General features: G+C 39.5%; 1 protein-coding gene across 1 annotated transcript in view; it reads left to right on the forward strand.

Annotated features, from left to right (window-relative positions):
• LOC113192305 (transmembrane protein 45A) overlaps positions 1–6626 on the forward strand; it is a 63492-nt gene extending 56866 nt beyond the window's left edge. The window contains exons 5-6 of the mRNA XM_026402418.2: positions 257–402; positions 6147–6626. Coding sequence (XP_026258203.1) covers positions 257–402; positions 6147–6240 — 240 coding nt within the window. The 3' untranslated portion in view covers positions 6241–6626. The remainder of the gene's footprint in view (positions 1–256; positions 403–6146) is intronic.
• Positions 6627–13820: the final 7194 nt, after the last annotated feature.

Raw genomic sequence — 13820 nt, forward strand, 5'->3', positions numbered from 1 at the left:
CTAAGACATTTGGAAAGATCACCCATCCCCCGAGAGAATTATTATTCTTATTTTGAAAATTAATTAGTAAATGTACTTTAAATTTTTATTTCCAAAAATATGACTTGGTGGATACTGTTACTAAACAGGCAGCTGAGCTTGATTTTTTTTTTTCTGTGACAACTCAGTGAGTTATCTTAGTTAAGCATTTGGAAATGTACCTTTTTGAGAATATGGTTGGTTATTTTAATATGTGCAATTTTGTTTTAAATTGCAGATTGGTTTTGTCCTGTATCCCCCCAGTGGAGGTCCTGCATGGGATCTGGTGGATCATGACAACAGTATGTTTCTCACCATATGCTTTTGTTGGCATTATGCATTGGCCTATATCATCATTGGAGTGAATTATGCTTTTGTCACCTGGTAAGTTAGTGAATTTTGTTCATGGACGTTTCCTTTCTTGGTGTATTATCTGATGGTCAACACTTCACGGTGTTCAACTTAAAATTCAAAAGAAGATTTTATTCCGTACCATCCCATAAGACAGGGTAGCATAGCAAAAAATCATCAAACACAGAAATTGCCACTTAAAGAATACATATGTGCTGTTTTAAAGTTGGAATAGCTCAGTGGTGTCTCTGCTGTGCCACCGACAGCACTCTTCTGTGCTTACATATCTTTGCATATGCTGTTCCCTCTTCTGAATGGTGTAACCTCATCTGCAGTGAATCCTCCATTTAACCATGCTCACACACTTTAACTATAGCACCTTTTGTTAGTTTTTCATCTCTGTGACCAAAATAGCTGATACCAACAACTTAAAGGAGGAAAGATTTTTTTATAGCTCTAGACCTGGTCTTTGAGGAATTTTAGTCCTGTAGACTGCACTAAATTAGAGAGATGATGAAAATGCAGTGCAATGAACGGAAATAGAAGAATAAAGTGCTGTTAGAGCTCGGAGCAGGCTATTCACCATCAAAACTTAAGCTGAAGCTGGAAGATGAGCAGGAATTAAAAGTAGTTGTCATGGCTCTTCTCTCCAAGGCAGCTGGTGCCAAGCCACAATTGACTTGGCTGATGCCAATTACCAGGCATGAAAGCTTCAGCACCTAATCTTTTGGACTTGAGCACTGATTAAAATGTTCTCTGCCTGCAGTGTTCTAAATCTAGCATTCAGTATGGTAGTCACTAGCTACTGGTCACATGAAAATGGGATTAGTGCCACATTAATTTTAGTTAATTCTGCCTGGGGTTGTGGCTCAGTGGCAGAGTGTTTGCCTTGCATGTGTGAGGCACTGGGTTTGATCCTCAGCACCACATATAAATAAATAAACATAAAGATATTGTGTGTGTGTGTAACTAAAAAATCTTAACTTTTTAAAATTAATTCAATTATCTATGTGGATAGTGGCTAACACATCTATCAGTTTCTCTAGATTCTTACTATCAGATTTAGCCTAGTGGCTGCTTGTAGGCTCAGTGGTGTCTCAGCCTGTGCTGGAACCAGTTTTCCACTCTCTCTAGACATGAATCCTAGGTAACCCCTCCTGCTCTGTGCTTCTTTGTGCTTTACTGCTGAAGCCACTCTGGCACTGTGGCTCTGAAGAAACTATCCCCTTGTCCAGCTCCCAGATGTCCCATAGGGTTTGGGTCAGACCACTTTGATCTGTACTTTCCTGGGTACTGTGTAATTCTGCTTTCTCAATCACCTAAATATGCGATGAGCTCTTTGTTAAGGCGGGCTCTGCCACCGAGTGAAACTTGACTTCTTCCTCTGTTGTTCTAGGCTGACATCTGGGCCTCATCTCCTTAGGGGCTGTGCAGCCTCCTGGAACAGTGCCAGAGTTCAAGGAAATTCTCTACCTCATGTCAGCTCCTCTCCAGAGCCAAAAGAAGACTACTGTCTCTTCCTGTTTCAAAAATCTTCAGACGCCTAATGAACTTCTTATTCCCTTGCTATTTTCTATAAACCAGAAACTATGTTCTTATTTTTCAACCTCTCCCTTCCCTCACCACATGCTGTTCTAATCTTTTTAAACAGACAGTTCCCTCTACCTGGCATATCCACATTAAATGCATATCTCTTTTATGGATGCTTCTGTGATTCCTCTAGCCCTTGCTTGTCTCCCTTTCCTAAGTTTTTTTTTTATATCAATTTATTCTCCACCAGACATTTTAAAAGTTGTGATCTATCTGGTGAAGTTGACTACCATGATGCTGATCAGTCAGCTCTCCATCACTGTGGCAGAATACCGGAAACAAACAACTTAACAGAAGAAAGATTTATTTCTGCTCAAGGTTTCAGAGATTTCAGTTCATGGGCAGCTGGCTTCATTGCTTTTAGGCCTGAGGTGAGACAGAACATCGTGATGGGGAGCATGATGAGGGAGCAAAGCTGCTAATCTCAGGGCAGCTAGGAAGCAAAGAGAGAGGAAGGGTTAATAGTCCCAATATACCCTTAAAGGGCACATCCCCAATAACCTACTTCCTCCAACTAGACCTGCCTCCTAAATGTTCTACCAATTCCCAATAGAGTACCATCAGCTGGGGAAAAGCTTTTGATATGAGCTTTTGGGAGACATTTAAGATCCAAATTAAAACATTTTTCTCCTGGGCCCCTAAGGTTCATGTCCATCTCACAATGCAATATACAGTCACAATATTGCAATATCCATCCATTGCAAGAGTCTTCAGAGTCTTAACAGTTCCAGTATTGCTCAAAGGTCTAAATCCGAAGTCTCCTCTGAGAAGCCAGGCAAACTCTTAGCTGTGAGTCCCTGTAAATGTCAAAATAAAGTTAGATATATCCAATATATCATGGTACAAAGTAAACATTTCCATTCCAAATAGGAGAAATAGAGACTAGAACAAAGGGATGAGACAAAATCAAGACTGAAACCCAAGAGGGCAAATATTAAATTCTGTAGTTCCATGTCCAGTATCTGGAGCACATGGTACCATGATGTGAGCTTCGAAAGACTTGGACAGTTGCACCCCTATGGCTTTAGTGGCTGCAGCCAACATGACACTATTGTGGGGTAGCTTTGCTTATTGCCTGCAGCCACCCTTGGCAGGTGCTTCACATTCCTGGCATCTCTAACATCCTGGGGTCTCCAATGCAGCTTCAGCTTCATGCTTAAACCTTCTCAGGGGATGCCTGTATGGATTCTAACTCACACTACCTATACTCCCAGGTCTTCTTTGAAATTTTGGTGGAATCCCACAGCTCTTTCTGCATGACTACAAAACCACCATCATATGGATGATGCCAAAGTCTTCTGCTGGCTCAAGCAGTAGCTAAGTCCACTTGGACCATAGCTGCAGTGTCCTCGAAATGCCCAGATGGCTGAGCACAGTAAAACAAATCCTGAGGAAACAACTTGCTGTTTGGCCCTGTGTACTCACGGGACCCAGATGCTCTCATTCAATGAAAGGCTTACACTTTAAAACCTTTGAACCTGCAAATGGTAGAGTCTCATTGATTCCTGAGGCGCTCTCAAGGCACCTTTCCTATTGTCTCAATGCAAAGTTTTTGGCTTCTTTTTGATGGTGTAAATCTCTTTAGCAACTACACCCTCCTTGACCACAACTTTACATACACTACTTTTCTGGCAAATTGCAAATTTTTCAAAACTTTCTGTTCAGCTTTATATGCTCCCAATTGTCACTAGAAATCTGGCTCAGAGCCTCCATCAGTACCTACGCCACAGTCTGAAGTCTGTGATGCCTTGAAATTTCCTCTGCTATACACACTTGTTCATCACTTTGAAACTCAGAGAAATGTAGACAAGTCCTTTGCCAAAACGTAACATGAATGGCTAGGGACCAGGTCTTTACCATATGAGTTCTTGGGGGATTTTAAAGATCCAAACCATAATAATTCAAGGTACTCATGAATCTAAAAAAATATTATTAAGATTCATGAGTACCTTTCAGTGAGGTCACATGAATGGTTAATTTACCCCTGAATTTCAAGGTAAGGATCCTTGAAAATCCACTGGTCAGGGCCCGAGTGATTCGAAAGTTATCCACAAATGATAAAGTGTTAGAACACACATCAGAATTTGTTTGATATATCACAGAAATCATTACAAAAGCACAACTAGGTTATGAATCCCCAATTCTCTGGAAGATGAACCTATACTTCCCAGCTCTTTAGAACAACAGTTTAAATATCATCCAATCCTGTGCCTTCACTCTTGATTATGATAGTTTATAGGTGGGAACTATCCGGAATTCTTATTCCAGGTATTACTGTATCTCACATTTAAACACCACTGTTGCACAGAACTGTTTCAGGAGACCCTTTCTATAAGTAGGAGACTATTTCCTATTTACAGATTAGTATTCCAAGCAATAATTCATGTGAACCATTTTGAAGAACAAAATAGAGATACCTGAATTATGCTTATGATAGCTTCCTGGAAATGCACCCATTGTCTCAGCTCGACAGTTTCATGTATAAATTGAAGAAAATATATGAAAGGAAAATGGCATATGTATCCTGACCTTAGTTCCTGGGCTTTGCACCATTTGAGTAACTAGCAATTTTTTATACTTCCTTTTTATTACCCTCTCAATGTGTCCCTGGTGCATTTTTGCATGTGCAAAATCTAGAACTACAGCTGGCAGAAAGAGCCTGATAAAGGTGTCTCACTATGTCTCAGCTTGGTGATGGAGTAACTGCAGATAGAACCAGAGAGGGAGTCAAATTATGATGCAATTAATGTGTAAGAAGCAGCCATGAATTGTTTTACTTTCCACCAGAGTCTTCAGGAATGAAACTACTCAATTAAATAATCCATTTCATTTCCCATGTGTTGAAGATGTGCCTGGAGTGTACATCTGGAAATAAGATGTAGTTTTCAAAAAAAAAAATAAATGACAGAAATCTTCTTCAGCCTTTGACTTGTCAAAGGGAATTGGCCTTTCATGAGAAGGCCAATTGAAAGAGAAGGATTGAGGACAGTGGGAGCAATATCAATAGTCAGTAATCAAGGGTAATGATTTGCAGCAGTTCTTTTAGTTCTTGAGTCAACAGATGTTACTAATACTGCCTAGTTATTGTTGTCTGCTGAGTTGGAAATGACAGAATAATTGGTCTCTATGAACAGATGAGGGTCATTGATTTATCAAATGTGTATGGCGCCACTATTACATAACAGACATTGGTTCAGACTCTGGCTAGCATTAGGGGAGCAAACAAGTAAACTGAAGCTTTACTGGGATCTAGAGCACAGGGAAAGGCATGACATATTGATAAGATAGGCCAGAACTTCATCAGAAGAAGGCAGAAAATGTTTCAAGATAAAAATAGGCTGTTGGAGTTTTTCATAATAGAATAATTTTGGTGATTTGGTTTATCAAATCTGTTTGCACATTGCTATGCATTTTTGGAAGTTATGTTTTATTGATGTGGTCACAGTGCAATGTTCTTATGATAATCATGCACAGGAAAAGCTTTGCACAGTTCTTATTAATAGTCTTTTGATTACATTAGAGAAGTGAAGAGCCTGTGGGGGCTTTTGCCACTAAGAAGCTTTAGATCTTCAAGTGTCAAGCATTGAAACTGCTACTCTCCACAAACCCACATTTTAGATTCTCTTAACCTATGGACAGGGTCACAAGGTAAAGAGAACTTCTCTGAACTTAATTCATCATGGACAGGGCCATCTCATGCAGTTAAGTGTGGCCTGTGCCCTGCATACAAGCACGTCTCTGAAGGGACAAGTAAGGGCTGAATTCTAGCCAGACTTGGCATGGGGCTTGCCTTGGGTGCCAGCTCTAGGGAAGGAGGTGGCTTCCTGCTTTTCCTTTACAGGGGAGGACATCGTTTTTTGCATTCACTGATAGGTGTGGCTTTGATAGAGAGGCTCCACTGATCTGTTTCAGATTCTCTTTTGTTTGTTTTAGAAATGATCAAAGTTATCTTCTGATGCCCAATTAAACAATAGAGTACTACATTTGAAAGTCACATTTTATCTTTTTACTTATAACCTGATTTAATCTACAATCATGCTCATGTAACTCCAAGCCAAATGAAAACAATTTTCTTTTTGGGGATGCTTCCCCTATTCACACAAACAATCTGGAGGTTTATAGGTAAATACTGCTCTCAGTTTTCATTTTAAACATCATCTAACAGAGAGGATTTTCTGTTTCCTCAGGTTGGTGAAATCTAGACTTAGGAGGCTCTGCCCCTCAGAAGTTGGACTCCTGAAAAATGTTGAACGAGAACAAGAATCAGAAGAGGAGATGTGATTTTGATGGGCATCTAGTCTATCTAGATAAACCTATTCTCTTTTGCATTGTCTTTGCTCATGGTTTTGTTTTTTTTGACCTTTTGTTGGAGATCAACAGGCAGAGGATGACTGTTGTTTGTATTTCTAATTTAGTTAAAGTATTTGAGTTTAAATGTTTTATTTTAGCTTTGAGAATACTTTGGGTGATAAGTTCATTTTGCACAGAATGATATTCAGGGGCTAGAGTGAATTTTCTCGCATCATGTATCGTTTGATGCCCATATTATGAAACATATTTGTTTTATGTGCCTTATAGACAGGCTCAAGGTTCCCAGCCTTGCTACCATTTCTAACTTGTTGAACACAGAATTATAAATGTTTATCTTGTTGCTGCAATGAGAGATAAATAAATGCATGTACCTCAAACCCTTGTTTTTGTTATTGAGCTACACCTCACCCTTAGGTGATGCACAAGAAGCTGAATGACACAGAAATTCCTTTTGGTGACACAGCTCTCTTCGGAGTACCTGAGTCCTCCCCTGGGAAATGTAGATCAGATGTCCTGTTGACTTGTGTGATCTTCCCAAGATGAAAGCTATGGTCCCCAGTACACGTGGTTGCAAGACCACCAGAGACTGGGAAAGGAGAGTTGTGGTGTTGGCTGTAAGAGTAAAAAGTCATTACACCATAGAAGGGCCACCCTGCACCCCCTGGGTTAAAGTAGGAGGTTTCATAGAATACCTGGGTCAGAAGTCAGGGTCCTTTCCCAGTTGTGGGCTTCATACCTCTCAATCATTAACCTGCCTCCAGGTATCTAGTAATCGCCATGCCCTCTCTGAAGTGAGGAAATGGAATTGACTGCATCACGGGCCTTTTTCTGGCTGTCACATTGCGTGAATCTCAAAGTGGAAGCATGTGGACAGTGAGAAAGCCCAGTGTCAGTCAGAAAGCCCAGTCTCTGTCATGAGACAAGAAAGGAGGACTGCAGGAGTCCCCAGGAGAGGACTGACCCAAATGTGGAGGAAAGGAGGCAGCCTTGTGGGCAGCTGGAGCTAAACGTGGACAACTGAATCCTGAGGCCTCCCCTGGCATTCCAGAGCATGTCAGGTGCAGAAGCTGCCCTGTCTGGTACATATCACAGTGGTGCTGAAGACAGAGGTGAGCAGATTCCTCAGGCCCAAGAGCTAGACACATTCATTTTGTTACACAAGGTTTGAAAAGAACAGATGTGGTGCCTAAAGATTTATCTTGAGTAATGCAAGAACACTTAGTGCATGCTGGCATTTGAAATTACCCACATGCCATAGTCCTCTGGGGATCATGTGTCCTGACCCATATGTGTCCAAGATTTCAGGGTGCTCTTCCAGTCCAGCAAGATTCTATGACTGGCAAATTGAGCTTCAAAGGAATGAGTGAGCAGCCAGCCACAGTTACTTTGAGTTGGCATCACTGGTATCTAGGCCTGAGCAGGAACTCTAGGAATAACTGGAATGATTGAGATTAAGTCTCAGCCAGGCACAATGGTGTATGCCTATAATACCAGTGGCTTGGAAGGCTGAGGCAGGAGAATCCCTAGTTGAAAGCCAGCCTCAACAACTTAGCAAGACTCTAAGCAAATAAGTGAGATCCTTTCTCAAAATAAGAAATAAAAAAATGGGCTGGGCCTGTGGTTTACTGATTAAGCACCCCTGAGTTCAATTCCTGGCACACACAAAAAAGTAATTAAGTATGGATTCTTGATCACTGATAAGTGTCAATATTCTAGTGCCTTTATGAAAGAGCAGAAATGTTTATTTTTCAAGTCTCTGCTCTGCACACAGAGAATACAAGAAAGATACAACCCAGTGGGTTCTCAGCTGAGAAACTTTTGATTCAACTTTGAAACCATGGTTTGGGACTATCTATAGCCCTTGCAATAATCAACAAATGTTAAGACTTATTGTATCTTTATGGTTATATTATTAAATTTGTATTTTACAACTACCATTTTTGTGGAATGACAAGAAAAATTAGCAAGTAGAGATTACACCCAAATATGAAAGTCTAGAATTTTCTTTACATTGTTCTTGGAGGTCTTTGATCAATAAGTAGACTCTAAAGGTTTAGATTTAGAATTATATGGTTTTTTAAACCATGACACTTTTTTTTTTATACCAGGGATTGAACCCAGGGGCAATTAACTACTGAGTCACATCCCAAGTCCTTTTTAAAATATATTTTATTATAGTGTCTTACTAAGTTGCTTAGGTCCTCACTAAGTTGCCAAGCTGGCTTTGAACTGAAAATCCTTCTGCCTCAGCCTCCCAAGCTGCTGGGATTGCAGGCTGTACCACCATGTCCAGCCCATAACACATTTTATAGCAAAAATATAAAACATTTTCACATCTAGAATGGGATAAGGAAAATCACCTTCAGGCAATGCTTATCAACTCATGGGCACTGATGGGATCATTCAAAGTGGTTTCCATGTGTCACCAGTGTTTAAGAAGCTAGGGACATAGTGATTCTCAGGCCAAAGTTGCTGTCCTCACCAAATATATTCCTATGGGGGGAAAAACAATAGAAAAGTCAGAAAAATCTATAATTTGAGGCAATAAATGACGTTTAGATCAATAAAGTTGAGAAGGAGGATCAAGAATGGTTGAGTGGGATAATGACACTTTTCCTTGGCTGGTCCTTTCTCATAGGTGTTTCTCTGACTACCCTAGGGAAAGTAGCATTCCAGCCTATTCCTCTCCATCATTATATGAAATTCTCGTCTTCATATGTTTTCAGAGCCTTTGACTCTGCTGGGGAAGCCCTCCTCAGAGAGCAGGTGTGAATGTGGGTTCCCTTCCATATATTGTATTTTGTCTCAACTCTTCCAATCTCCTGGGGGCTTATTCATGAGGTTTTGCCACACTTCCTTCAGGGGACTCTCATGCTTTATTGCCATAACCAGAAGAAGAAAGCCTTGCAATAAGTCAGAGCATGATTTCTAGTGCTGTTGTCAGTGCAGCAAAACTGGGGGACATTTTACAAGGCAGATGAAACCCTGCCAGATGGAAAGTCACTGTGATGACATGACACATGACAGTGAGGGGTGGGGGTGACTATACAGCAATATCATCCTTGGCTGTTGTCATGATAACAACTCCCCAGGGCTTTCTGTAGTCTCTGATCTCCTCTGCTTGGCCTGCTTGGCAAGCTCTGATTGCAGCTCATTGTTGAAATGGGATGCTGGAACATGACCATAGTGGCATTCTCCTTATCATTTTATCACCATAGACACTCTTTGATGAAGGGTGTGAGGATTGTGTTTTGAATGTAGATTACCAAGGTGTGGTAGGAATCATAGGGTGTTACAGGAACAATGAAAATAAAAGCAGGGAAGTGAGGAATTCCCCTCCCCAATATAGGGAAATGATTAATAAAAAGTATGAAAGAGAAGCTAATACATGTGGAGAATAAGTCCCTGTAATCTATATTCTGTCTAATGTGAAATCCAGATGGAAAAAAGTGACAGAACAGAGGACAGACGTGAAATAGTATGAAGAATTTCCCCTAAATAAATGTCAAAGAAGGGGAAGTTTTGCATTAAGCTTGGAGACATGCTTCTGAGATATGTGTATTGAATAGAGTGATTTGGTTTCTGGAAAAGCCACTAAAAATTTTTAAATTAATGCATTTGTATACTTTTAAGTTCAATTTTTTAATATTATTATTCTTTATTTTATTTTTGTGCTGTTTGGGATCAAACTCTCTGAGTTACATCCTTAGCTCTATTGTTCTGTTTTTATGTTTAAAAATGCTTACCATCCAACTTAAGGAAAATTTTATTTGGAGGACACAATTTTAAGCTCAGATAATTAGATTTCCCTTTAAACTTTTCAAATTGGGGTTGGGGCTGTAGCTCAGTGGTGAAGCGTTTGCCTTGCATGTGTAAGGCACTGGGTTCGATCCTCAGCACCACATAAAAATAAATAAGATACTGTGTGTCCGTCTACAACTAAAAAAATTTTAAAAACACTTCTCAGATTGTATTATGAATTAAATGCTTTTGATATTTTTCTTAAGTACTTTAATTAACTGACAAATTTTCCTAAATTTTCAAGTTATTTTTAAAATAACTTGAAATAACTTATTTATAAGTTTTAAATCTAATTTAAAACTTATAAACAAATGAGGGAAAATTAGACTTTTCTGAAATATTTCAACACCAAATCAATTTAGTGAGATTTCATAAACCTACAAGTCTAAACTTATCATTACCCATTTATAAAATGAGCTTATAAAACTAATCTGAGTAGACAACATAATATTAAAAATTATCGGGCTGGGGATGTGGCTCAGGCGGTAGTGCGCTCGCCTGGCATGCGTGCGGCCCGGGTTCGATCCTCAGCACCACATACAAACGAAGATGTTGTGTCCTCCGAGAACTAAGAAAAAATAAATAAATATTAAAATTCTCTCTCTCTCTGTCCCCCTCTCTCACTCTCTCTTAAAAAAAAAGAATAAAAATTATTAATGTCTAACACAAAATATCAGTATCACAGCTTTGATTCTCTTATACTCTTAATTCACCGTCTTTTCATGTTAAAATTCGCTCACTGTTTCATGGCCAACAGTGCTGGTGAGGTTAGACTCGGAGACAGTGAATGGGACAGATTCTCAAAAGCCTCCCTAATGACACACCTGACTCCTATTCATAGTTATGCATTAATTTTTCCACACAGGTTGTGTCCCAGCCTTCCTTGCACAGGTCTGTACCTTCCTGAGATGGAGCCATAATTACCTGTTTTTTTTTTTTTTCCTGCATGAAAATCTGCAACTCACACCAAGCCATCATGTCGCTTGATAGGTTTCATTATTCTTGATCTCTTAAGAAACAAGTATATCTCCTTTAAAGTGTCAAGTCTTCTGAACTTGATATAATTCTGCCTTTCTTCACATTTATTTCCTAACCTGTAGGACTATTTAATTTTAACAGGTATTAAGGTTATATCCTAATGAATTTTAGGTCACTCTCTCGTCCAGGTAATTCACCCAAGATCTCTGAGACTGCACATCGGTAGTTGTCAACCTGTTCTGACTTGAAGCAGGGATGGCATAGGCTCATTGAATATGTTTCAGTTGTGGGAGGAAGTAGTTCTATGACTAGGGTATTGTTAACAATGGAAGTGACAAAATGCCTCTTGTCTGGGTCCTCATGAACTTGGGCTTTTTTGTCTGGTGTCAAATGTCCTAAAGGTGGTGGGGATTGAATGTTTTAAGTAAGAAGCTGGAGGTGGAGCCCAAATAATTCTCCATTTGTTGATGGAGCCAAAATATATACACACAGGAATGAGCTCACCCAAGTAATCAAGGGCCTTAGCAAATTTGAATGGAACAAACCCTCTTCTGCTCAGAAGCACAGCCAGGTTCCCTTTGCTTCTGAGATCAAGTCTAATTTAGTTAACATTATACTCAGAACTCTGTCAAAAAAAAAAATTTTGTTGAATGTAGTTTGGGTGTAGTTATGCTTTCACATTATATTCCTAACCCTAACCCTTAACTTGTTATGTTTCCCAGAACATTTTATTTCCATATGTATTTTGTATCCACCACTGTCTCTTCCATCTATTCCTCAGCTTAATTCTGAAGATTCTTTAAGATCCAAGGGAAAACATTTCTCTTCTTCTACTTCACATCATTTCTCCTGTCAACAACTCTTAACAGCAGGCAGCCTAAGACAGCATGGATCACAAGCTCTTCAGTCTTCTATCTGTAGACAGACCTTCTTCCTTCTCACTACATTATAATCCCCTAAAGAGAGCTAGGCTGCTTTGGTCTGTGTTGTAGCAACTAAAGAATCTCTCTCAACCTGCAGCACTGGAGAGGCACAGAAAGAAAGGAGAAAAATCAAAGGAAGAGAGATTATTTAGAAAAAAAAGGGGTGGGGGGGGGTCCTAAGAAGTTGTGTGCAGGAATGGATCCTGAGATGAGTCAGTGGTTTGAGAAAGATCCTGTGATGAATTAGTGGTGAAGCCCAAGAAGGGATATAAGTCTGAGGACACCAGATGTGATGGCTCTTTCCACTTCAGAGGTTTTTACCGTATAGTAAATAATTCATTTCCTTCTAGATGAACCTGCCTTCTTCTAAAACTCATCCACCCTACCCTTCTGACACACCATGTCCCATTCACTGGAAGAGACAACAGCTTCTGTGTAAATTTCTCTTGGATTTCATTCTGATCAGAAATCCAGAGGAGAGATGGTCAGGATGGGGATAGTTTGGACACACAAGTCTTCCCAGCCTGTGATAAAGCCCCACTTGCCTACCCCTCAAGAAATGTCTTTTTTGTTTTGTTTTGTTCACAATAAAGGGATTGAACCCAGGGCCTCATGTATATTATGCAAGTATCTACCACTGACCTACATTCCCCAGTCCAAAAAATGTGTCTTAAATTCATTCCATATCCGATATATTTACATTGTGGATGACTGGCCAAGTACTGAATATACTAAAGAATAGGATTAACACAGAAAACAACAGGGAGGATGCTACCCTCTTGTGGCAGAGCAAGGAAACACACTCATAAGCAAATAGCTTCACATCCTAAGCTTCCTTTACTCAAATGATGAAACAATCACAAAAATAGTTAAAGGTAGAATAAGGGTTTTGTTTTAATCTTAGATTTTAATTTATTAGTGCTTTAATCCATTATTATGAGCCCAATTGTGTCCCCTATTCTCCAGGTTTGTATTTGGAAGTCCTAACCCCCAGTACCTTGTTTGAAAAGAGGGCCATTTCAAAGTCATTAGTTAAGATGAGGCCATGCTGGAGTAGAATAGCCTCCAACCCAATATCACAAGTGTCCTTATGAAAAAGGGAAATTTACACACACACACAAATAGAAAATACCATGAGACTATGAAAGCCATTATCAGCATGATATATCTACAAGTTAAGGAATACCAAGTATTGTCAGAAAACCAACAAAGCTGGGAAAGAGGAACAGAGCAGATCCTTCCCTAGGACCTCCAAAGTGAATGTGGCCCTGCTCATACCATGATCTTGAATTTCAAACTTCTGGAGCTGATAGGCAATAAATCTCTGTTGTTTAATTCACTCAGTTTGTGGTATTTTGTAATAGCAGCCTTAGAAAACCAATATAGTTCAACTTACTTTAACAATAACTTTGAGCTTAAAGTTTTAGGCTTCAAAATAAGGCATGTATTTGAGCTGAAAAATGGTGTGCTGAATTCAATATGGCAAATGCCATATCTCCCAACCATAAATTGTGTTTGTTGGAAAGCCTGCTGGCAATTTGATTTTACATTTATACTATTTTCTGGATCCATCAGTTTAGCAAGTTTCCTCAACCAGTATTTTTGTCATTACAACATTCATCAGGTAGGTAAATGTTTATATTTTTGGAGTAAATTATTTTTCAACTAGTGATCTCTGTATTATCTTTGGTGTCTGTTATGGTTTAGAGATTAGGTGTCCCCCTAAAGCTCATATGTGAGACAATGCAAGAACACTGAGAGGTGAAATGAGGGTCTCAACCCAATCAGTATGTTACTTCCCTGAAAGGGATTAACTGATTGGTAACTGTAGGGTGCTAGGTTGTGACT

This window comes from Urocitellus parryii, chromosome 2 (genome assembly GCF_045843805.1).
Source record: "Urocitellus parryii isolate mUroPar1 chromosome 2, mUroPar1.hap1, whole genome shotgun sequence".
In the NCBI taxonomy this organism is placed as follows: Eukaryota; Metazoa; Chordata; class Mammalia; order Rodentia; family Sciuridae; genus Urocitellus; species Urocitellus parryii.